General features: G+C 47.0%; 1 protein-coding gene across 1 annotated transcript; it reads left to right on the top strand.

Annotated features, from left to right (window-relative positions):
• Positions 1-141: 141 nt before the first annotated feature.
• On the top strand, positions 142-26,492 carry LOC117886297 (somatomedin-B and thrombospondin type-1 domain-containing protein-like). The gene is made up of 5 exons (XM_034787980.1): positions 142-697; positions 15,096-15,290; positions 16,287-16,365; positions 18,997-19,173; positions 25,501-26,492. Exons 1-5 carry the CDS (start codon positions 439-441, stop codon positions 25,616-25,618), a joined length of 828 nt encoding a protein of 275 aa, XP_034643871.1. The 5' UTR covers positions 142-438; the 3' UTR covers positions 25,619-26,492.

The raw sequence follows: 26,492 nt of genomic DNA, 5'->3' as shown, positions 1-26,492 counted from the left end.
TGTGTGGCTGAAACACACAAGTGTGAGCCGGAGCCCAGGCACGTGTGTCCAAGGGCGCCAGCGCCGAGCACCGGGGTGGGGAGGGGGAGTAGGAGGGTCCTGGGCGGTGTGTCAGAGCTGGCTGGGGAGAGGCCGGCAGGGGGAAGGCGCCTTGTTCCTTTAAATCGCGGGAGCTGAGGGCAGTCGCCGCAGGGAGCGGACGCTGGGCTCAGTTAAGGGAGTCCCGGCGGCGGTGGGATTCGCTCCTTCCCCAAAGCGCAGCACGTGGCGGGACGATGAGTTGAGCAGCCGCTGGCACCGCCTCCCCCGGGCGCCTGCTCGCCCGGCTCAGCAGCACCTGGGCACCGCACCCTTGCGGCGGCAGCGGCCGGGTTCCCCACGCGGTGCCTGCCCTGCCCGGCGCGCTCCGGGGCTGGGCGCGGCTCCGGCTGGGTTTGCATGTGCTGCCCTCGCCCCAAGCCGGGCGCGGCGATGGCTCGGGGCCCCGGCTGGCTGGCGGCGGTGGCGGCTGCGCTGCTGCTCCTGGCGCCCGGCTCGGAGGCCGGCTGCGCCGAGCTGGGGCGCTGCTGCCGGGGCAGAGACCTGGCTTGTGTCAGCAGCGGCTGGAGACCGGACCGATCCCACGGCGTCTGCTACTGCGACCAGGCGTGTCCCCGCACCATGGACTGCTGCCACGACTACCCGCAGGCCTGCCCAGGTGGGTGAGCGCCCGCTGCCCCGGGGTGCTGATACACCGGCTGCCTGCCTGCTGGGATCCGGAAAGGCGCCAGGTGCTGCGGGGTGGTGCTGGGCACTCAGCACCGATAAGTCACTTGGAAAGTGTCTAGCACCCATAGGTGCCACGGGGAGGTGCTACCCGCCTGTGGGTCTCAAGGCGAGGCAGTGAGAACCTGTAGGTGGCCAGGAAGAGGTGCCAAGTCCCTTCAGGGTTTGGCTCAATATTTGTTACTTTGCTCTGGATTTCACTGACTAGGGTTTGTGCTGCTGGGCAGCTCCTGGTCTGATCTGAAAAATGCCAGGTGTCCAGTAACAGCCTGGGCAATGCCTTTCTGGCTTGGGATAAACTCCTTGTAGTCTCCCTTAGCACCCCCACCCCCTTTTCTGGTGTTTAGAAATACCCAAGGGAGTTAAGGGGGCACCATCAACTGGAAAGTAATCTAGTCCGTTTTAAAAACATGACTAAAGAGCAGATTCAGATCCGACACCTGCTCCAAGTTCCTTTTCTGTTTCAATATTGTGTGTGACTGTAATGTGTGTCTGTTTTCAGAACCACCCTCTTCCCCCCTGGTACTGTGTGTAACCTCCCACCCCAACAACAGAGGGAACTGGCTGTGCAGGAGAAACCCCCAAAGAGGCCATCACAAATACACACAATACACAGACTAGTTTTCTCTCCTCTTCTCCAGTTATAGGAACCCTAGGCATTACTTACAAGAAGAGTAGGTAAAACATTTTGAGGCAGCAGTATGATAAATGTATGGTTTGCCTCTAAGATTAAGGTCCACTAACCTTCAGGATGTGTCATGAGGCGACTCAGGTGAAGTTTATTATTTTAATGATACGTGTATTGCCATAGTATCTGAGCACGTCTACAAGTATTAATTACGCTTCAGAAACCTCTGTGGCATAAGGAAGTAATAGCTCCATTTGACAGAGGGGAAACCGAGGCACAGAGCTTAAATGACTTGCCCAAGGTCACGCAGGAAGTCTGTAACAGAAATGGGGAAAGAACCCAGCTCTCTTGAGTCCCAGTCCTGTGCTTAAATCACAAGACCTGCTTTCTTCTTGTTAATGAATTGCTAACTCTAGGACCAGATCCTCTGCTGGTGTAAATGGCTACAGCTCCCCAGAAGTCAGAATGCTCTCAAACTCTGTATGTGTCTGGTCTGGGTTCCGGCTGGGATTTGAGCTGGCTGGACCCTGAGCCCCAGTCCATGAGCAGGTGTGTTTTCATGTTGATGTGCAGTTCAGAATGGCAGGGAGTGGAGCAAAGCAGTAAAATGCTTAAGAGCAAAGTGCAAATCTTTAATCAGGGAGGTAACTTTTTCCAGAGATTGGTGCAATCACCTGCCTGTTTCCCACAAACCACTTCCTCAAAGAGTCAGATGCACACTGATAGTATTCTTAGGTGTCCTAGTCACGGTTTCCATATTTTTCCTCAGTTTGGCTCTGCCCTAACAAAGTTTTGCAAACATTTCCATTATCTTTTGGGAGTACTACTTTGAGGGAAAGTTCCCTGTGGGAAATGACTTCATTTAATCATTTGAAATTGAATGTAGTGTTGGTGAAAGGGGCTGGGTTGCCAGTTCTGGAGACTGAAAACTCCTATTTACCCAACATGCACAGTATGGATTGCAGCAATGCAAACAATATCTTCATTGCCCTGTCCTGAAGGGATTAACTCCAGGGATATGAGAAGAGCTCAGTCACTTTTCCAACTTGGCTCCTCTGGGCTGAGGCTGCCAATGAAGGGGTCTGTCCTGTTGGTGCTAGATGTCAGAATGGCTTTTAGTGATGTGGACACAGGCCCACTGGGAACTGAACTGTTTCACATGTGGGAAGTGTTTGAAGTACAGACACATCATGATTCCCAGTGACCATGCTCTAGAGCAGGGTTCTAACAATTTTTCTGGTGGCCTCAGAGTGCTTTGCACATTCTTGTCTTTTTTTGATGATTATATTTCTTTTGTGTTTTTGGTAAAAGTGGTTGTCTGTACAACAATTCTGAAGTAAATTTAAAAATGCTTTGACATAATAGGTTTTATCATTATTATTTGGACTTCTATCTGCAAATAGGTCCCAATTTTTTATTTCAGAAAGACAAATCAATCCAATCCAGTAATAATGGTATTAACAACAAACCTAATCCTATTCTATTGTATGTTAGAAATACAGCATGATGATAAAAGTTCTGGGTTTTACCACAACCATTGTGTAGATCAGATTACTTGCAAAAACTCAGCAGCTCTTTGAAAGGAAAGTCTGCAGGATCTCAGGTCTCCTGTGAAATTAAAATAAAAGCTTTGAGGTTAGCATCAGTGAGGCAGTTTCGGTACTTGTTTTTCAGGAAATGAAGGGCACTGAATGCCTTCTCACACAGCACAGTAGTAGAAAACAGGGACAAGCAAAGCAACTTTAGCTATGGGCTTGTAGGTGTCCTCAAACAGGTACATGTTATTCCAGAACTCCTGTGCTGTACCACCAGGCTGACTGAAGTATGTTTTCATTCTTGAATCCTTGCACATTTTCAGCATAAGGGACTTTAGCTTCCTTTGATTCTTTGGACTTAAGGAATCTCATCTGTCTTGAAAGGCAGTTAGTTTGTTCGCAGCCAAAAAAGCTGAACCAGAATTGTTGAATGGGTCAGTCACAAAGGTGTACAGATGGAAAAAGTTTCCCTCACTGAAACAGTTTTCAAGATCCTCCAACAGGATACTCGGCTGTAACCAAATACCTAAGCTGACTTTTTGCTTTACATTTTCATCCTGACAGCTGAGAAACTGACTAAGCTTGTGTGTGTGTGGTGGTTTTTTTTTTTTTTTTTTTTTTTTTTTTAAATAAAACCCCTGAAAAGTCCCATTTCTCTTGTAGGTGCTGGACGATGTTCGTGATTGTCATTCTAAATGTATTATTTCAATGCTATCAAATATTGTTAGCTGAGGTTTCTGAAGCTCCTGGTTCAAGGAAGCAAGCTTTGGTAAAACCTCTTTCAAAAAGAGCAGGTAACCATGTACTTCTGGATCTTGTAGGGATTTTTTTTTTGGACAGTTCTGGTGAAACTTTATTCAAAACCTCAATGAGCTCTTCTCAGAGCTCAAACAGCCTCTGTACACGGTCACTAAGCCAGTGGACTGGGTTGTAATTCAGCAGCACCTTGTGTGTTTCACAGCCCATTTCACACAGAGTTGCAAATTTCCCTTTATTGACACTGCTGGTGTTGACAGCATTGATGGATTTCCCCCCCCCCCCCCCCCCCCCACTATGGATTCAACCTCATTAATACTTTTCATTGAAGCCTTGCTGGCAAGTACTTCTTGGTGGGCAAAACAGTGAACCAAAGAAAGTCTAAGTGCAACTTTCTTGGAAGCCGTTCAGCACCCCTACTTGTGCACTTTGCATAGCTGCTGCCCCATCAGCTGTCAAACCACAGAGATTGTCAAATCTAACACAGCACTCCTGCATTCTCACCTGCACACATTCAAAAATGTGTTTGCCAGTAGGCCTATCTCTGAGGCTCACCTGACCTAAAACAGCGATCATGGTCCAGAAAGCGAACGCATACGATTACCTTGGGATTCCTCATGACATCAAGGCTCTCCTCCAAGCACAGACTATAGAAGGGGCTTGCTGCGACTTTTCCAGCTATTTCACTTTGTAGAAAATTCACCACATCTCTTATGCTGCTCTGTAATGTGTCGTTGCTCAGTCAGTGATATCTCTCTGAAAAGCTTACTTTCTGGTTCTATGGCCAGAACAATTTTCTTCAGGAGTTCTCCATCGCTGAATGGTTTCCTTGCTTTTATTCAAAAAAATTTTGAGCTGCTGCTGTTGTCTTTTGAACTCTGTTTTTGCATCATGTAACAGCTTGCGCCTCTGAAACTCATTGTGGTAATTCTTCTCAAGTACCCCTGCATGAGTACTATAGTGATGTTACATTGCATACATTTTGATTGGATGAATCTCTCTTACAAACAGCACATGGCAATTTGCTTGGAAATGTGTTTCTGAAGCAGTCTGATTCCAAGAAACTGCATTCCCTGCTGGTCTTGAAATGTTCGTTTTTCTTCCTCCCATGTTCCGCTTTTCTTAGCCGGAGGTGACTCCTGTGGGACCATCTCTGTATCGCGTTCAGGGGCACTATCTGGCACTTAAATGGATATTAGAAAGGTTGGTGGTGTGTGGGTGTGTGTGTCTCTTAACTCTTTTTACCTTCTGCCACAAACAATCTCAGCCTACTCAAGCCCCACACGGTGTACCATGATCTTGCCCATGATGAGGTTGACCAATTGCTGCTTACGGAGCTACAGTAGTGGGCGATGTAAACACACTGTATTTACGTTTTTTGTGGTTTGAAAGGAAACCACATCTACGCAATACAGCTCTACCTGCACTGTAGTAATATTTAGAAGGGAACGAGTCTGCATTATGATTTATGGCATTTACAAGGCAACTTTAAAACTTTATCTCAGCGATTGTTGGGGTGCTCTGGTGCATAGCAGTATTTTGACTTCTATATTTGGGGGAGCAGAGTGGATTTAACCAGGACCAAACAGGGCCTTGTGGGTGGGGATTGTGGACAACTGCCCACAGTGCCGTGGAGGGGGGAACGCCATGGACAAGAGGCAAGAAATGAGGCAGGCTTGGGGTATGAAGCCACGGAAGGGAGCTTGGGACAATGTGGGGGGAGGCAGTAGGGCCCATGGGTGATGGGGCAGTGGGTGGGGAGTCTGGGAGGCAGCAGGACATAGAGGTAAGGGGGGGGGCAGTGCTTAATTTGTAATGAAAGGTGTCAGGGCTCAACCTGGGCACCTGCTGGTGGGTGCTGAGCTCTGAAGGCAGGTGACATTGGGGTGCTAACTGTGCTGTGAAAAGTGATATTTGTATCTTTTTAAAATCACTTTTCACAGCACATCCTGGCAAATTTGAGATCTGGGTGGAGGGTGAGGCACCAGGGATGATAGATTTGGGGGAGGGGGGTGCCACCAGTGCATGGTCTGGGCTGATGGTTGGTGCCCTGGGCCAACACCTGCAGGATTCCAAGGTCGGCACTCGCTGCCACGTGGCCAGGGGTTGATCCCTGGGACGGCGCTTGGGGTCTGCGCCTACTGCCGCATGACTGGGGCCAAGGGTCGGTGCCCAGGGCCAGCACCTGCTGGAGCCCACAGCTGGCACTGGAGATCTGCACCTGGGGCTGGCGGCCATGGAACGCCGATTCTGGGCCTGGGAAACAAGCACAGACTGGTGGGACCGCATCGTATTGCAGGTCTGGGATCGATTCCCAGTGGCTGCGAAACTTTCACATGCGTAAGGGCACTTTCTTGGAACTTTGTGACTTGCTTTCCCCTGCCCTGAAGCGCCAGAATACCAGGATGAGAGCAGCCCTCACAGTTGAGAAGCGAGTGGTGATAGCCCTGTGGAAGCTTGCAACGCCAGACAGCTACCGGTCAGTCGGGAATCAATTTGGAGTAGGCAAATCTACGGTGGGGGCTGCTGTGATTCAAGTTGCCAGGGCAATCAAAGACCTGCTGATATCAAGGGTAGTGACTCTGGGAAACATGCAGGCCATAGTAGATGGCTTTGCTGCAATGGGATTCCCAAACTGTGGTGGGGTGATAGACGGAACCCATATCCCTATCTTGGCACCGGAGCACCAAGCCACTGAGTACATAAACCGCAAGGGGTACTTTTCAATGCTGCTGCAAGCCCTGGTGGATCACAAGGGACGTTTCACCAACATCAATGTGGGATGGCTGGGAAAGGTACACGATGCTCGCGTCTTCAGGCACTCTGGTCTGTTTCGAAAGCTGGAGGAAGGGGCTTTCTTCCCGGATCAGAAAATAACCGTTGGGGATGTTGAAATGCCTATCGTGATCCTTGGGGACCCAGCCTACCCCTTAATGCCATAGCTCATGAAGCCGTACACAGGCAGCCTGGACAGTAGTCAGGACCTGTTCAACTACAGACTGAGCAAGTGCCGATGGTGGTGGAATGTGCATTTGGACGTTTAAAAGCACACTGGCGCAGCTTACTGACTCGCTCAGACCTCAGCGAAAAGAATATCCCCATTGTTATTGCTGCTTGCTGTGCGCTCCACAATATCTGTGAGAGTAAGGGGGAGACATTTATGGCGGGGTGGGAGGTTGAGGCAAATTGCCTGGCTGCTGATTATGCGCAGCCAGACACCAGGGTGGTTAGAGTACAGCAGGGCACGGTGCACATCAGAGAAGCTTTGAAAATGAGTTTTTTGTGACTGGTCAGGCTACGGTGTGAAACTTGGGTTTGTTTCTCCTTGATGAACCCTCTGCGTGCCCCCCCCCCGCCCCGGTTCACTCTACTTCCCTGTAAACCAACCACCCCACCCTCCCCTCCCCCCTTTGAGCACCGCTTGCAGAGGCAATAAAGTCATTGTTACTTCACATTCATGCATTCTTTATTAATTCATCACACAACTAGCGGGATAATTGCCAAGGTAACCCAAGAGGGGTGGGGGAGGAGGGAAGGAAAAGGACACACTGCAGTTTAAAACTTTAACTCTTATTGAAGGCCAGCCTTCCGATGCTCGGGCAATCATCTGGGGTGGAGTGACTGGGTGGCTGGAGGCCCCCCCCCCCCCACAGTGTTCTTGGGCGTCTGGGTGAGGAGGCTATGGAACTTGGGGAAGAGGGCTGTTGGTTACACAGGGGCTGTAGCGGCAGTCTCAGCTCCTGCTGCCTTTCCTGCAGCTCAACCATACGCTGGAGCATATCAGTTTTGATGCTCCAGCAGCCGGAGCATCCACTCTTGCCTTCTGTCTGCAAGCTGACGCCACCTATCATCTTCAGCCCGCCACTTGCTCTGTTCATCCCGCGATTCAGCCCGCCACCTCTCTTCTCGTTCATGTTGTGCTTTTCTGTAGTCTGACATTGACTGCCTCCACGCATTCTGCTGTGCTCTTTCAGCGTGGGAGGACATCTGGAGCTCCGTGAACATATCATCCTGAGTCCGCCGTTTTCTCCTCCTAATCTTTGCTAGCCTCCGCGAAGGAGAAACATTTACATTTGCATTTACACATGGTGGAGGAGAAGGGAGAGGTGGTTAAAAAAGACACATTTTAGAGAACAATGGGTACACTCTTTCATGTTAAAATTTGCTGTTCACATTACACAGCACATGTGCTTTCGTTACAAGGTCGCATTTTTCCTCTTATATTGAGGGCCTGCCGGTTTGGTGTGAGAGAGCACTCACATGGTGCCAGGCAACAGAATTCGGCTTGCAGGCAGCCATGGTAAGCCACAGTCTTTTGGCTTTTTTAACCCTCATAACATGTGGGAATGGTTTCAAACAGTAGCGCCCTCATTTCCCATACCAAGGACCCATTGGGTTGACCATTTAAAATGGGTTTGCAATGTAAAAGGAGGGGCTGGGGTTTCTGGGTTAACATGCAGCACAAACCCAACTTACCCCCCCCCCCCGCCCCCCCCCCAATCTCTGGGATGATCCCGACCCCCCCCCACCGCATGGCTAACAGCAGGGAACATTTCTGTTCAGCCGAGCAGGAACGGGCACCTCTGAATGGCCCCTTAATAAAATCACCCCATTTCAACCAGGTGACTGTGAATGATATCACTCTCCTGAGGATAACAAAGAGAGATAGGGAATGGTTGTTGTCTGCATGCCAGCAAACACCGGGACCATACGCTGCCATGCTTTGTTATGCAATGATTCCAGACTACGTGCTACTGGCCTGGCGTGGTAAAGTGTCCTACCATGGTGGACGGGATAAGGCAGCCCTCCCCAGAAACCTTTTGCAAAGGCTTTGGGAGTACATGAAGGAGAACTTTCTGGAGATGTCCCTGGAGGATTTCTGCTCCATCCCCATACACGTTAACAGACTTTTCCAGTAGCTGTACTGGCCGCGATTGCCAGGGCAAATTAATCATTAAATACGCTTGCTTTTAAACCATGTGTAATATTTACAAAGGTACACTCACCAGAGGTCCCTTGTGTGCCCTCAGGATCTGGGAGCACGCCTTGGGTGAGTTCGGGGGTTACTGGTTCCAGGTCCAGGGTGATAAACATATCCTGGCTGTTGGGGAAACTGGTTTCTCCGCTTCCTTGCTGTGAGCTATCTTCATTGTCGTCGTCGTCGTCTTCCGCGTACCCCGAACCCGCTTCCCTGTTGCGTGTTTCTCCATTGACGGAGTCAAAGCACACGGTTGGGGTAGTGGTGGCTGCACCCCCTAGCATGGCATGCAGCTCCACGTAGAAGCAGCATGTTTGCGGCTCTGCCCTAGACCTTCCATTTGCCTTTCTGGCTTTGTGGTAGGCTTGCCTTAGCTCCTTAATTTTCACACGGCACTGCTGAGCGTCCCTGTTATGGCCTCTGTCCTTCATGGCCTTTGAGACCTTTTTCTAATATTTTGCCCTTTCATTTACTGCTATGGAGTTCAGCTAGCACTGATTCGTCTCCCCATATGGCGAGCAGATCCCTTACCTCCCATTCTGTCCATGCTGGAGCTCTTTTGCGATCCTGGGTCTCCATCACGGTTTCCTGTGCTGATGAGCTCTGCATGGTCACCTGTGCTCTCCACGCTGGGCAAACAGGAAATGAAATTCAAAAGTTCGCAGGGCTTTTCCTGTCTACCTGGTCAGTGCATCTGAGTTGAGAGTGCTGTCCAAAGCGGTCACAATGAAGCACTGTGGGATAGCTCCCAGAGGCCAATAACGTCAAATTCCGTCCACACTACCCCAAAGCCGACCCGCAAAGGCCAATTTTAACGCTAATCCCCTTGTCAGAGGTGGAGTAAAGAAACTGGTTTAAAGGGCCCTTTAAGTCGAAAGAAAGGGCTTTGTCGTGTGGATGTGTCCAGGCTTAATTCGATTTAACCCTGCTAAAGTCGACCTAAACTCGTAGTGTAGACCAGGCCTTAGTTTAGAAATATCAAGTTATATCTTCCCTGAAGGTCTCCTTGGAAGACTAGGTAACTGAAGTGGAAGAGTTCTCAGCCCTCAGTTGAAGAGACTGGGGGTTGAATTATTAAACAGGAGAGCTTTCTTCCCAATTGTATGCCAAACAAAAACATAATTGGCGAGAGAAGGGGTGTGTGTGTGTGGGTTTTTTTTTTTATTGGACCAATTTCTGTTGGTGAAGGAGGCTAGCTTTCAAGCTACTCGGCTCTTCTTCAGGACTGGGAAAGCTGACACTCTGAGTCACCCTAAATAGAACTCAAAGTGGAGTGGCAGGTTAACACCTCTGCAGTCATAGGACACAGAGGGTTGGTGGGTTAGAGATTGCCATAATGAGTCATAAATCCAGTGTCTTTATTAAGACCATGATTTTTAGTGTCTAACAAAATCATGAATTTAAGCTCCTGGGCTTAACTTTTTTGAAGGTGTGGCACAGATTTCCTTTGAGGACAAGGACTGAAAGGTCACATGTGAAGTGATTATTTTGTGAAAAGTGTTCACCCACAGACGGCATGGTATTTTTGGGTCTCGTCATTTTTCTCAGAGTTCATTTGAGAGCGTAGTGATTCTGACTTTGCCCACATAGGTGTTGTTGGGACATTTAGGCCTAGTCTTCACTTACCGGCTGGTCCGGAGGCACGCCATCGATGTTCTGGGATCGATTTATCGCGTCTGGTTAAGATGCGATAAATCGATCCCGGATCGATCCCGGAAGTGCTCACAGTCGGCACCGGTACTCCAGCTCGCCGAGAGGAGTACGCGGCGTCGACGGGGGGAGACTTCCGGCCGCGTCTGGACCGCGGTAAGTCCGGAGTAAGGTACTTCGAATTCAGCTACGTTATTAACGTAGCTGAATTTGCGTACCTTAGTCCGAAGTCCGGACTAAGTGTAGACCAGCCCTTAGTGTACTGGATAAGGTGTTGTGATAGGCATGTGTAGGACTGACGGATCTTGAAAGGCATGTTGGTGGGGGGGTGTTGTCAGAAGAACAGATGCATAATCTACAGACAAGGGCTGGTGAACTTTGAAACACTTGCTTATGATGATCTTGCAAGGTTGGGGGTTGTTTGAAGACCACAAGAGGGGCTTTGGGAAGGGTTTCTTTCAGGATGTGGTCCCCATTCAAAAATTCCGTAATTGACTGACTGTCAATCCTGTTTCTTCTCAGTTAGGTTTCACTCCCAGTGATGGTTAGATTGAGTAGGAGTCAGGAATAGCTGATTTTATGTATTTATTTAAAAAAAAAAAAAGCCAATAATTTGGCTGTGCAATACTTGATGTATGTAACCATGTGATTCCTTTACTGTTACCCCTGTCCTCCCTTACTCCTTGTCTCCTATTGTTTGTCAGTCAGAGTCTTGTTCACAACCTAATCTGAAACTCTTTTGGGTTGGGGCACTGTGTTTTCTGAAGTGTTTATATAGCACCTAACATAATATGCCCTTGAACATGTCTGGAGGCTTCAGACATTACTATAATCCAAATAATAACCCTTGTTATATAATGCTCCTTCTGGTTTCCCAGTTGTCTGCTATAATACTGCCTGTTGTGATGTATAAATAAATGATAGTATTTTGAAACAGTACCATCTAGTGGCACATTGTAGGTATAACAATGTACTAGCCACTGAATTATGTCCAAAAATACATGGTCATTTTCTGTAAAGAAATAACTTGGAGCAAAAGATATTAGAAATGGTTCATTTGTACTGGATGCAAGGAACTCAAATATATTTGATATTGAATCGTATCTGTAGACTGTTTCAAATTATTTTTTCTCACTACAAATTTACTTTCTCCAAGTAATATTAAAATGAAATATTTAAAGTGTGGTATTAATATCTGAAGCCAAACTTGGCTGAAAGAGCAGGTGATTTCAGGGGATTCATTAGAGGATTAATGTTGGCCGTTGTACAAGCCAATAAGCATTTAGGTTTTATTGCTGCGCATTGCTGCATCTTTGGAACAGCATCTCTGACGTATGGTTACAAAAATGAAAGGTTCAGATTTGTTTATATTATGGATGATGCCACGTGGGGATGTGTGTGTGTGTGTGTGTGTGTGTGGTTGTGGGTGTTTTTTTAAATCTTTGCAAGGGGAATGGGAACCTCCCCAAACAAACCGAAGACAATATGAGTAGCAGTTTCAAACTAAGTTAATTCAGTAACTAGAGATTATCTGTGTTTTACTGGAGAAGAAACTGAGGCATTGTGACTAGTTCGAGGCTATGTGGAAAGTGCCCAGTGCTGTAAGGTGTTGAATGCCCTGAACTCTTCATTGATTTGAATAGGAAATGAGACAGTTTGCACCTCTCAAGATTGGGCCCCAACTTCAGGCAGAGCTGGGGTTCGATCTCAGGAGTTCTTCGCATTTGAGCCTAGCGTGAAGGGTCAGAGTCTGCCATCCTTATTCATTTGAAGTAGTACTTTATGCCCCAAGTGGTCATGGTGATTTCAGTGGGGGCTACTCCTGGAGTATTACTCTTGGTGAGCATGCGTCCTACAGGCTCTGGCCCTAAACTAGTAGACTGCATAGCTAAGTGCAATAGATGCACAGTGAATGGGACTGAAGCTGAATGGGAACATTTGGACACAGGAATGATTATCACTAGCAGAGAGAAGCTCCTGTCTGAGGAGTCCAATGGAAAGCCAGGATCTGTCAATAGAACACGTGCTGTTGTAGCACAGTATGGCTTTCTACACAGCTTCTATGTAGATGTTTGTAGAAAGCTGCCTCAGAACCTGAGGAAGGTGGATGGAGAGTGGAGAGGTTGATTTTAGGATTATAAAGTACTAACCTGAACTTTCTAAAATAGGAAACCGGGATGAAACTGAAATAGAGCAAACTCCCAGACAATCTGGGCAGTGAATGTCCTGGTTACTATTCTCAGTCCAGCAAGGAAGACTTGAAGTTGGAGGGAGTGATGATTCTAGCCAGGATGGGATGTGCACGCATGCTACCTCACAGACAGAAAAGAATTACGGCACAGAACGGCTGGCAATAGAAAGCAGCTAGGGAAGCAGAGATACCAGAATGACCAAGGCTGAAATGCTGGCTTCCTTTCCTGCTGATTCAGGTGCAGAATAGTCTGGTGTCTGTCGAATACACTAGGATGAAATAGGAGGACTGCAAGGATATTTTGGGGGGGCTGTTCATGAAACTGTATAATACACTGATTTGCATCTGCAAGGTTTGAGTTTACATTGGGATCATCTTTGGGGGTATTAGTGCAACAAACCCTGCTCAATCTAGCACTGATGTTGCTACTTTCCTATGTAATGGCTCAGTCCTGTAAGGTGCCGCATGTCCGTTGTCTTCAATGGGACGTGAAGGCTCATAACATCTGTCCCTGATGGTTCTGCAAGGGGTTGATCATGTCTCTTCATGATATTGGGAGTTTAAACCTCAGAACATAATTTTGACAGGTTAGAGCCCTGTCCAGGAAGATTGGGGGGAGGGGGGGTGCTGAAAAAATTAGCATCAGGCAAGCAAAAAAAGGGGGGGGGAGTGATCTAGGAAGCAGAGCATGGGAACTGGACTTGAGATGTGTTCTTGACTGATGTGAACTTGGTGGGGTGGGAAGAGGCAGAGAGGGAGTGGGGTGTTGGGGGAAGGGGTGGAGTGGGGATCGAGCACCTCGGGAAATGAGTCAGCATCTGTGGTCAGTATCATTACCCCCATTTTACAGATGGGGAAACTGAGGCTTAGAGAGGGGGAGGTGGCTGGCCCGGGGCAGAGTCGGGAATAGAACTCAGGACTCCTGAGTCCCAATCCAGAGCCGTGTCCCATAGTGTCCTGCCTCTGAGGATCTCAAGTTACTCTACAAATGTTGATGAATTTTCACCTCACAGCAGCTCATGTGATGGGCAAGTGCACTGTTTATTGTCATCTCACTCTTACCTTGTACTCCTTGGTCTGTCCGACTGTATCTGCCTGTTTGTCTCTTGTCTTAGATGGTAAGCTCTTTGGATAGGCACCATCTCTTTGTGTGTTTCTACAGTACTTAGCAAGCTCTCAGCCCTGATTGGGGTCAGTAGGTGCTATTACAGTACAAATAAATGATTTATAATATTTATTCCTATCTCAGATGAGGAAACTGAAGCACAGAGATATGCAATGACTTGCCCAAGGTCACATGGGGAAATGTGTGGCAGAGCCAGCCAGGGGTAGGAAACCAGTTCTTCCAACACTCAGTTTTGTTGAGTGATTAGAGCATAGGACTATCTCCGATACCCTGATGGACTTTTTTTTTTTTTTTAAATGTTTCCCCTGCTACTTAGTCCTGTAACTATTTCAGCTTGTGGTTCCCAGGTAGCCTATGGCAGTGGTTCTCAACCAAGAGTCCAGGGCCCCCTGGGGGGCTGCAAGCATGTTTCAGGAGGGTCTGCCAAGCAGGGCCTGCATTAGACTCACTGGGGCCCAGGGCAGAAAGTTGGAGCCCCACTGCATGGAGCTGAAGCCCGGGGCCCTGAGCCTCACCACCTGGGGCGGAAGCCAAAGCCTGAGCAATGTAGCTTTGTGGGGGACCCTGTGGCATGGGGCCACAGGCAATTGCCATGCTTGGTACCCCCTAATGCCAGCCCTGGCTTTTATATGCAGAAAAACAGTTGATGTGGCACAGGTGGGCCATGGACTTTCTATAGCATGTTGGAGGGAGGTGGGGGGGACCCTCAGAAAGAAAGAAAAAGGATGAGAATCCCCGGCCTATGGGCCAGTTTAAGGACCATGCACTCATTCAGTCGTGATAGGACCAATGCCCCAGAGTTCTGTTCTAGTCCAAAGTTTGCTTGATGCCTGAATGAAACTGCCACCCAGGTGGATGAGAGGCCCTGGGGAAGATGGAACCCTTGGTGGTTCTGCATAAATATTTCCCGAATTAGCAGTAACAGAGGCAGCAAAAATCATAAACAAGCACTGAATAAACCCAGAAATGCTGCTATTTCTAAATATTATTGTAATGCTTGTGTTACTAGAACAAGGCCCAATGACCCTATTCCTGGGACAGACTTCTCTACCATGTTTGCTTTGGTGACTGAAAGGAGGGGTCTTTACCCAGAATAGTATTTTAGATTTCAGATTTAGCTCTTTTTTGGTACAGGCCACTTGGCCATTTTAAAAAAAAAAAAAAAAAAAAAAAAGCATAATCGTTTTACAGCAGTGCTTCCTTGCTGCAGTGTAGCTACATGGGTGCAACGCCCCCTAACACAGACCAGCCTGAGTTGAAACTTCCTCCAGGGTCAAGTACTTTCCTGCGATGAGAGCATGGGGCCTTCCACTGAAACTGTTGAGAAGTGCTCTGTGTGACCGAATATGGCAGGCAGTCTCGATTGGCTGCAAACTCAGCACCCCGCAGATTTAGTCAGGGGAAGATTCCTGAGAAATCACGTGAATAATTTCTGCAGCCTACATTGTTTCTCACCCCACTCCCAGAGGTCTCCTGTGCTGTATCCGAGTGGAGTGACTGGAGTGGCTGTGCAGAGCCTTGCCGGGCAACATATCGAGTTCGGAGGAGACACGTCGTGCAGGAGCCTAGAAATGGAGGCGAGGCGTGTCCTCCTCTGGAGGAGAAGGCTGGCTGTGTGGAGTATTGGAACCAGGAAGGAGCTGAGTGCAAACAGTCCCTTAGTAAGTGCATTGAAAACGCAACCTCTTGGGCACATGGCTGAGTCCTAGGCTGAAGAGGGCTTGCTTGAATCCAGGGGTCTGGCCACTAAACCTTCTTTACAGTGTTTGTTTGGCTGGAGTTATTTGCAGATAAACCCTTTGGGCCCAATTCTGCTCTGTTACACCAGTGTACATTTGGAGTTGCTCCAGTGAAGTCAGTGGAGTTACTCTGGATTTACACCAGCGTTACTGAGAACTGAATTTAACCTTTTGTATGGGGTTCGTGGGCATCCTTTCTGGGACATTTATTTTAATTTGTACATGCTGTTTAGTGTAATCTGGTATGTTTCAAAAGTAAAACACCAGGAGTCTGATTCTGATCTCACTTATGAGTGTAATTCTTGTGAAGTCAGTTGAAGAAAATTCTTGTAAGTAGGAGGGAAAATTTGGCCTTAAGAGGTCCTGAGCAGTATCTTTATAAATCAGCTGCAAAAGTCATGGAGGGATGGTACCCATCAGAGGCAAGATATCACCTTTCCCCACCCAGTTTCTGATGTAAATCTGGAGTAAAGGCTGATTTGATCTTGAATACATTGACTTTCTATGGGTGTAACGCCACTGACTACTGTTTTTTTTGCTGATGTCTCTGGGACCGGAGTTTGGCTTTGGCTTCTTTACTAGTGTGGATTTAATAGTTCAGGTTTATTTTAAATCAGCTTTCTCAAACCTGCTGAGAGTTGCTATTAAATTAACCGTGATTTTGTTCTTCATTGGTTGGCACTGCTCTGATAAGCAGCCTCCATCTCTCAGACAGTAAAAGGGGATGAATATAAATTTATCTCCAATCAAATGCTGGATATTCACTGATAATATGGAATTGTTTTTGGCAGGAAATCAAAGTAAAAATTATGTGCCGTTAAAGACCATCAAAGCCCTAATCTTTATTGTTTGACAGGCACAAGTGGCCTCAGTGGAGTAATGTCACTTACCATGTGTGCTATTTCTCTTTGTGCACAGTTCCAGCATTAATAACCACAGGAGGTTATGGGAAAGCAAGGAAAAAGAGAGCTGCGTCCAGCGAAAATGAAAGATCAGGGTAAGTAGGGGCCTGAGTGCTGCAGTGTAATCACACTTCACACCCCTTTTCTCATCGGCTTCAGCGTGTGCAGGATTGCACCCAGGGTCTGCTCTTATCAGAGCAAATGTTCAACAGGATGGAGACTTCTAGACTCTGTCTACACAGCATGTTAAGCCTGGGCTCTGACTCCGGTTTGAGCCCAACCCCCATTCTGTCCACATACAGATCAGGACCTGAGTCCTATGACTTGGCTAGGGGGGTGGGTCAAAACCTGAGTTCCTCTGTGACATTTTGCAATGTGGCCACAGGTCAAACCGAAGACCCAAGTCAGAAGGTCTGGGTAGTGCAGTATGGATTCATTAGCATGCTTGCAAGACCCAAGTTCAGTCAGTGTGAACCGAGGTTTACAATTTAGTGTGGATGCTAAAGTGCAGGTTTGGAAACACTGAATCTACAAGTTCAGGTCCCACAAACCCTCAAAGTCTGATTCCAGTGTGGCACCGACTTCACAAAATAAAGGTCTTGACTCTCTGCTTGGGGACATCAGGGTAAACCAGGAGTAACTCCACTGAGGTCAGCGGGACTCCACGGCTGTAAAGCTGGCGTGATGGGGAGAGCAGAGTTGTAGTTGTTTAATATTGTTGCTATTTAGGATTCCGTAAGCAAAGAGCAGTCATTTCAGCCTGTTCCCTTGACCTACTTCTCTCTGGGTCCAGGGCCCTTTTCTCCCATCATCATGTGATGGGCTTGCTGGCAGGGTAGCTCTCAGTCTCGCTGTGCTCTTTGCTGTTTGTTTTACCAGGAATAGATCTCCAGCATAGACCATGGCCTAAAGAGTCAGAAAAATGTGCGTGTATGTACTGTTACTGTCATGGTACTTAGAATAAATCAATCACTGACGTAGGAACTTCTTATCTCAACAGTATAGGCCCTTGATGCCTATTAATTACGGTCAGAGGAGTGCATTTATGGACCCCCTGTTTTTTTTCCTGTGTGTATGTTCTGTTTTTGTTACTTGTTTACAGTTGATCGTCAGCTTTATAATGGGGATAGCCATTTACACTCCCCTCTTGGGCTACAGTGTGAACCATAGTTATCCTCCGCATTAAAGGGAAAGCGTGGACTATGGAGACTCCAGCTCCAGCATCCTGGGAGCTGTTGTCTCTGTGGGCAGCACCTCTGTATTAAATGTGAAGCCAGGTGCAGCTGGCTCCATTTTGTGCAAATTAGCTTTGCCATTTGGGATCCTGGTAAATTGCCCTATTGGGTACCAGCAGAGCAGAGTCTGGGCATCCTTGCTGTGTAGGAGGCAGTTTATTGTACTGGTTGCCTTGATTGCATCAAGAGCTGGAGGGAGATCCAGGTAATGTGCTTGGCTCCCTTAAGCTCCTGCTGCTTGTTTTTCCCCCCAATGTCACGGTTAGTGCAGGTACCGGCAAGCATCAAAGTTCTGCATGTGGCTCTCATGTGCACTCTAAATCCTGTGAGAGACAGATGTGCGAGTGCTGATTAGTCCCCAGGCCGGGGTTCTCGACATAGTCATGAATTTGGCAAATGTTCCTCCTTTATGCTCACCTTAAAGAACTAAGATCTGTGAGGTGCTGACTTTGGCCTTGCCTCCCTGCTTCTCGTCCCTGTAGGGGCTGCTTTTGCTATTGTAGGTCCATGTAGCAGATCGCGAAGAGGGATTGCTGCCTGTTTTCTTGTCTCCTGCCTTACTCTGTTTTGCAGGCTGGTGATTCTCTGTGGCATCTTATTTCACGCTCCTGTGGAAGCCACCTGCCATTCTGTAAGTGTCACAGGGAGGATATTGGTACCTCTCTGACACCATATGGCAGCTGTGCATTTGCTGGTTCCGCACCCTTGCATGCACACACGTTTCCATAATCTGCATACATCCATCACCCTCATTAAAGCATCTGCAGGGAAAGAGCTTCTGCTTGTGCAAAACCCCATTCTGTGATATATTTGCGCACAGTTACCGCCACCTCCTCAAACTTCCATTCTCCTCACTGAACAAGGCCAGTTCTTAGCCTTTCCTCTAAGGTTTGGTTAAAAACACCAGTACAGCGTGATCTGAGCATGGCATAAATAGAGTTCTAAGTCTCACTGTAAGCCTGATAATCCTCCTCAAAAAGATGGCTGCTTCACCCCACTTCAAAGCAAGTACATTGCCATAGAAAGACCTCCAATTACTTGAGACTTGGGTGCTGTTACGAATTATTCTACAAGACATGTCTTAGTCTCCTATGAAGAATTACCATAAATAATCAAAACTAAGCACTGGGGGCCAGTACGGTCCCGTGAACAAGGCACCAGATTAGGAGTCCGCAGACCTGGGCTCTGTTCCTGGAGCTCTCATTTACTTGCTGTGTACCTCAGTTTCCCTACCTGTAAAAGGGGCATCAGCGATATTTACCTTCCTTTTGAGAAGCACTTTGGTATCTGTGGTTTGAAAGCACCTATGTTAGAGCTGAGTATTGCTATTCAATCTAACCTGTCAGAATAAATGCGCACACTGTGTTTTGTGACGCACTTTCCCTTTTTTAAAAATGATCTTTGTTCACCCAGTCTGCTCTGGGTTGCTCGGCCACTGGTAGGTCTGGAACACAGCTGTTCAGCTAACCGAGACTGTCGTTTCTGCTGCAGGTATTGTGTCGAATTCCAGATCACAGCCATCACGGAAGGCTGTTTGCAGGGGAGCAGTTCCTATACTCAGTGGATGCGCTATCTCAGCGAGGGGCACACGGTCTGCGTGGAGTGCCAGCACCCGGCCCTGGATTCCAGGAGTCTGCATTGCTATGGGGATGGCAGTGGAAGCAAAAAGTAAGAGCCCTGAATCCTGCCTTGTTCGTGTCTTTTCACATTGGATTTTTATATTCCTCCTCTTTGAGCTACTTGGAGAGTTTAATAATACTCTCTGCTCACCTCTCACTTTACATTTTCAGAGCCCTGTACATATATTAAGTAATTCTCACTGTACACTAGGTGTTAGATAGGTGATATGATAATCATTATTTGACAGAGAGACTGAGATGAAACGTCTTGGCCAAGGTTTCATGGTAAGCCAGTGGCGGAGCCAGGATGGGAACACAGGACCTCCTGTGATTAGTCCACTAAATCTCACTGCCTCCTAATTTAAGTAGCACAGTCATGATTTTTTTTTTTTTTTTTTAAAAGGCTCTCCTGTCGTCTGACCAATGTCCCATGGCCAGCAAATAAAACCAAATCTGTTTGCCTGCTGGCACTGGTTCTAAGAACCATTTACTTCACTCAAGTGGACCTGTGGCTCATCTAGATCTGTACCGTGTTTCCGAAAGTGACCCTAACTGGGTGGTTCAGAATAGTGTGTTTTCTCCCTGACCCCAGGCACTGTAAGCTCTGGTGCTGGGAACTGGTAGCCAGTTTAACTGGAGATCAAAACAAATCTTTGCATTATCACACCTTTCACCCAGGAATCTCAAATTGCTTCTGCAAGCATTACTTGCACTGTACAGATGGGCCAAAGGAGAGGAGGAAGGACTTGCCTGTGGCCACACAGCAAGTCAGTGGAGGAATAGAGTCCTGATTTGCCAGTGCTCTGCTGTAGCTACTAGACACCACTGCCCCTCCACTTTTCTCTCACACAGTGCCCTTCCTAGTTACATCTGTGTAACAGGTGGAATTTAATTTTGTTTTTAACATATTTAAAAACCCACTGTGGAACTGCAGGGCAATCCAGCACTGGAAACGACTGCGTGGCAGGGCTGTGGGTGTTTTGCTTGTAGCTCACTTTAATATTGAAATGAATAGCTCTGTTTTTAAACACTAACCATAAATAAGAATTATGAGGCTTGAAAACATGCTATATATTACACACCCACTACCGCAGCCAGTAATAGCCTTTTTAGGTAGAGGCTGCCCATGGCTTTTAATGAGAACAAGTCATGTTAGATTCTTTTCCTCCCACTCTTCCCCCTTCTTGTTAAGTATGAAAGTTGCAAAGATCTTTAGATAAAGAGCAGCAAACCCAACTGATGTGGTCAGCGGAGGCTAAAAAGTGTAATAAAAATTATTTTGTTGGAAATCCTGGAGCCAAAAAGAGCATCGGAGTAGATGAAACAAAAAATATCTGCATCCCACAGTTTCCTTCCCAGGGGTGTGGAAAGAGACCTTCCCTCATTTACCAAGCTGTCTGGTGAATAATATCTACATTCATAGCTTTATAGAACTGAGTGAATTTTTTTTGAACAAACAGTTTATTCATGGAAAAATGCAGGTTTGGGTCGACTGGAACTATTTGCACATTTGGGTCAAACTCAGTGAAAAGTTTTGCCTGGGGGGGGAAATTCCAAAAAGTTAAAATGTTTCAATACTTTTGAAATGAAACATTTTGACTCTTCAAACTACTTTTTGCTTAGAAATTTAGCTTGTGTGGTGTGTTTTAATAAAAAGCCACCTGAAAACAAAAGAAGCAAAACAAACCCTAAAAGTCATTTTGGGTTGAATTAAATGTTTTTGTTTGACCCAAAACAAATTTTTTGTTTAACTGATTTTTTTGGGGGAAGATGGTCATTCACTCAGCTCTAACACTTTAGTGTATAGGGCAAGAAAAACGACATTGTCTCTGTTAAAAATAGTAATTTCTGATGGCAACCTGGAGAACTGGCAAGCTTAGGGGAGTGTTAACGGAATATGGAGTGAATTCTAGCCCCATTGAAGCCAGTGGGAGTGTGGTTGTTGACTTGAATGGAGTCAAGATTTCACCCATGGTGCCTTTCATCTCTAAGGAGCTGGTTTGAATCCTTTCTAGTTCAGCAGAGATGGAATTTGTTCCCATCTGTTTGCTGTATACTGGTGTGTGTGAGATGAGTTGCTGAGCTAATCCATTTCCAGGTGCATGAGAAACTGGGAAGTGAAACAGATTATAAAACATAGTGAACTTGACCAGTCTAGCTTCCAAGCTGAATCAAATAAGTCTCAAGGGAATTGGCACCAGTTGGCCATCTTATCAAGGAGACCAAGGGTTGAATGAGGTTTGGACAGTGAATGCCCCTTGCAGCACTAGAGATGGTCCTTGCAGATAGGGCTGGGGCCAGGTGGGGGAAGCTTACACTGCTGCTGCCTATGTCACATCTGTTTTGGGGACTTTATTTTGACCCATATAGCTCTCAGTGAGGTGTCCATGCCTAATGTTATCTTGGGAGCCTACCTTCTATTGCCCTGGGTCATGAAGCTCTACTCTGATGTGAGAGCACCTGGCAGAAGAAAGCTTAATTAGCCGTTCCAGGCTGGTGGTGGAATGTGCGGTTGGCCGACTGAAGGCAAGATGGTGCAGCCTACAAATCCATTGGGATGCCAGTGTGTATAATGCGATTCCTGTTGTTGGGAGGGGGGCTATGCACTGCAGAGTTATGATGAAGAGACTAGTGAATAGGAAGCCCTGTAGATGATAAAAAAACTAAAATGAATTCACCTTTAATAATCTAAAGGCAAGGCACGGCTCTAGCCCTTAACACGACAAACCTTCTGTGATGAAATCCTAATGGGTTGATTACCCCAATACATTAAAATCCCTGAGTGATTAGAATAATCCCAGCCTTGGCAGTCATCTTGTTTCCATTCATTTCATTCCTCGACTCCACCACCTCAATCCTTTCATCTCCCCCTGCTGTTTGAAAGCAAAGAGAATTCCCAACAAGTTCTTGAGCCATTTTAGCTTTTACGTCAGGGTAAGAGATTTTGTTGGTTCTTTTGTTCCTTTCAACTGGATTTGTGGCCTTACGTTCTTGAGGGGGTAATGGGGCTTGGATCTCTTCTGGAGTGGTGGGAAGTATTTTTATGATTCACACATTTAGATGATAGCTCTCCCTAAAGCTACCACGAAATGTTGTGCAAGTTGTGGGGGCCAGTTGTATTGATTTCTGTAATTGCTGTCCTATGTGCGGTTCAAAGTATTTGTTGGTGGAGCTGAGCCATGTTTGGAATGTCTTCTGCACAGCGCTGGTGCATGATGCTCCCTTTTCACTTCCTTCCAGAAATAGGCTTTAAGGACTGGCCAAGTGGGATGGAGGCAGGGAAGGCATGGGGGGGGGGGGGGGGGGGGGCATATGGAGCTGGTCAGCCATGATCTCTGAGAAGGAAGGGGAGCAGGTGGGATGGGAGAAACACGTGTGTCGGAGGGCATTACCTCTCCAGTAGAGTAGCTAGACATATCAGAGTATCGACTGAGGTTTAAAATATTTTAGGGGAGCTCTTGTCCTGCTAAACTCCTCAGGCCAGAATCTGTGAGCCCCGGTGAAGAGGCTGAAGCTGGCAGGGGCTGGGATACAGCTTTGAGCACTTGGCCAGGTCTACGTAGAACTCTCATGCTATACATCCAACCTCCCTTCCCCACAAAGTACCCTGGTTTCAATCTTTAGCCTATGTAGTTATGCTAATAGGATAAATTGATCTATTTGCTGGTGATCATGCAGGCTGAACTAACTGCCTCTCCTAGAGGAGTCACTGCAGCTCCTGGCTGAGGCACTGCGAGGGAAGCGTATACAGCTGGTGCCTGGATCACACCCATCCCATCTCCACACTTCAGTCCTCTAGCGCTGTCGGTTTGACAGCTGGCACCAGCATTTAATTCACTACTGGTTCCCAGAATGATTGTCGGGAAGTAAAACTTCAGAGAGTTTAAAATAAACTCAGCAGCGGTGTTAGAAAATATTCAAAAGTACATCTCTCTCTCAGCCTAGTCTGGCGCAATTCAAGCATTTGAGTAGCTAGTGCAGACGAACGGGAGATTCTGAAGGCTGCCTATGTAACCCGTTAGCGAGTGGTTCCTTCTCAGTGCCTGACCTGCAGAGAATGTGGATCTGCTAGTCACAGCTAGGGAGCCTTGGATCTTTGGCTCAAGATGTAGCAGCTCCTGCTTGTAGCTCTGGAGGTCTCCAGTGTGATGGCCAAGTAGCAGCCATCACATAAGTGGGGACACCTGGGATGCTCCAAGGAGTTTGATTGGCCTCCTTGTTCATGGAAGGGTAAGAGTTAAGAAGCCCAACATGACAGGGCTGTAAAATTATCCAGTGATCTTAGGACAGGTGGTGGTTGGTTGGTGGTTGTTTTTAATGGTACCAGACCTCAGTACTAAACAACAAGCACTGATGTCTGTGATGAGCATGCGCTACAAACTGCTCTGGGGGCCGGTGCCTGGGAGGATTAGCTGTTCTTTATAGTCTTAAGCAAGATGTGGTGATTGCAGCCCACAAACAGCTTCACTTGGTACATCCAGATAGGGAAGTGGGGGAACATTCCTTTAAACATAACACAGACCGTGTTTCCTATCGGCAGGGCCAAAGCTGGCAAGTGTGCTTTATGTTGAAGGAATCAAGCCTTTTAAAGATAAAGCTGTGGCCCACGGGAGGAGGAGGAGAACCATACAACATGTGGGACCTGTCCATGTATGTAGCCTGCTCTGTAATATCTAGGATCTTGATTCTTCCTATACAAACCCTGGTGCCTTGAAATGACCCAAAGCCAGAAAAGAGAATGTTTCATTCCCTCCTCCCCCCCCTCCAATGTGAGATGTATAAAACTGCACCCTGGATCATGGCACCTCGTTAAACCAGCAGCACTGCTGTCTCTGTAAAATTGGCAGTGATAATTCAGGCTTCTAGAGAACTATAAAGCAAACAGGAGCAACAGATCATTCTGGCTACTTTGCTGACAGCTCTTGGCACTGGGGCGAGGACTGAACGAGCCATTGTGCTTTTCCGAAAGGGCCGGGCTGAGACCTGTTGGCATGTGGTAGTGCATGTGTAATGGGAGAAGAAGTCTGCAATGCTGCTGCCCGTGCCGTACCTTTTTCTGTGGCTAAATTTCAAGCTCCTTGTCTGTCTGGCCAGCACCTTTTGGGCTAACATTAAGGGTACGCCTACACAAGAGCGAGGGTGTGATTCCCAGCTCATGTTAGACCTACTCTTGCTAGCTCTCCTCCAGCTAGAATGCTGAAAATAGCAGCGGCAAGCGTCGGCACAGGGTAACTGCGCTGCGTACAAGCCTTCCTGAACCTTGTGGGTATGTGCTAGCTTGTGCTGCCGTGGCTTCGCCGCTATTTTTAGCTAGCTAGCACGAGTATGTCTGTGAGCTGGGACTCTCAAATGCTACATCTGCACATCAGGGTAAGTACTTAAAAGCCATTTGTTTAAAATGGAACATTTCTCTAGTCAGTTCAGGATAAACACATTCAATAACTTGCTGGGAACATTCAGAACCTAGGAGAAAATAGTTTAGAAGGTGACGGTGATGTCTCTGCTCTCTTTTCCTGCCATACAAATAGATCCGTACTGCATGGCTCTGTGTTGCATAACACCTACTCATTCAATGTCTATGGATGACAGTGAGAGCTCTGCCCGAGGAAAGCTGGCAGGATACAGAAGAGGGTAGAGCTGGGGGAGTGTTTTTTGTGCAAAAAACAAAAAAAAACACAACTTTTTTTGGGTGACACCAAAATATTTCATGAATTCCTGTAGATTTCACCAAATGGTTTTAGTTTGGGGAAAAAAAGTAAACAAAAAATCAAAATGTTTCAAAAATGTCAACATGAAACAAATATATTTGTTTGAAACATTTTGTTTCAAAATTTCCTTCAATTTATTAAAAAAAACAAATAAAAAAATGCTCAAAATTGAAACAAAATATTTTGTTTGAGCTGTAACAACTATTTTTTTTTTTTTCCCCCCTCAGCCGCTCAATTACCAGTGAACCAAAAAATCCTTTATTCACCCAGGTGTAGTAGAGGCTGGTGATGTGCATTGAAGAAGTGAACTTTGCCTGTGGCTTGCAACTTATCAAATGCTTCAGTACAAGAGGACTGATTGTGATCTGCTTTTGCACTGATGTAACCCCATTGGTATCAATAGAGTTGATACTGATTTCACCAGTGTGAGATCAGAATCAGGCCCAGTGGGTGCAGACTGATGTCAGACAGAAGCTTCAGGATTTATTGGCTGATTTCAAACAGTGGCTGTGTGATTGGCTACTTCTACAGAGCAGCCAGCGTTCTGCTTAGCAGCCCTGCTGGAGCCCCCATTAGTGATGGTGCATTATGCACTCGGGTACTGTCCTTGAAGGAGTTAATACACTAATCCCTCCCCCCCCCACCCCCCTTTTGCTTTGTTCCACCAGGAATCAGCTGCTGCACTGGCAGGCCATGGGGAATCCCCGGTGCAGAGGAACCTGGAGGAGAGTTCGCCAGCTGGACACTTGCTCCTGTCCTTCTGTTCACAGTTTCTTGTTCATCTAACTCTTCTGAATTGGCCCAGCGCCTCCAAGCCTGAGTCACGGGATCGTGGCTTTGGCACAAAGTTTGAAGTAACAACCCCACCCCACCTGCTGATCAGTCAGTAAAACCCCTCTTGGACTGTTTCAAGGAGGTTGCCACCTGCCAACGCTGAGGCTGAAAACCCCTTCATATCCACCCACGCTCTTGGCTCGCTGAAGAAGACAGGCTGACAAAAAATCTTCAGGCTCTTTGTCCCCACACTTCCTTCCATGAATGTCCCCTGTGCTTGAGAGCAGCCAGCCTGACTTAGGCAGTCAGTCGCCTACTCTACTTCCAAGTCCCTCCTTCCCTGAGACTTGCCAGCGAGAAGCCACCAAATAAAAGAATTCAAAAAAGAATTTATACATGCATTGTTTTAAAACCTAGCTAAGCAGCCAACAAAAGATATGTAAAATGAGTCCACTCAAATTGCCTCCTCTCCATACAGATAACCCCCCTGCCTGGAGGGCATTCCTCCCTTCCCCCAATGCTTTTGTTATTTTATGTTGGGTTCCTGGTCTAATGTAGAGGCCAGTGCTGTACCTATTGAAATTTGGGGAAAAGCTCTCATTTACTTCATGAGGAGGTTTGAGTCCTTGGGGACTGATCCTGAAGGGTGCTGAGTGCCTCCACTCCCATTGGGCTGGATTCTGCTTCCTTTGAGGTATACAGTAACTCCTCCCTTAACGTTGTAGTTCTGTTCCTGAAAAATGCTACTTTAAGCAAAACTATGTTAAGCGAATCCAATTTCCCCATAAGAATGGGGGGGGTTAGGTCCCAGGGAAATCTTTTTCGCCAGACAAAAGACTGTTTAAAACTTATGTTGTGTATGTGTGTGTATACGTATAAAATACAA

The sequence above is a fragment of the Trachemys scripta genome, chromosome 12 (assembly GCF_013100865.1).
Source record: "Trachemys scripta elegans isolate TJP31775 chromosome 12, CAS_Tse_1.0, whole genome shotgun sequence".
Classification (NCBI taxonomy): domain Eukaryota; kingdom Metazoa; phylum Chordata; order Testudines; family Emydidae; genus Trachemys; species Trachemys scripta.
This window is presented reverse-complemented; position numbering and strand designations above follow the sequence as displayed.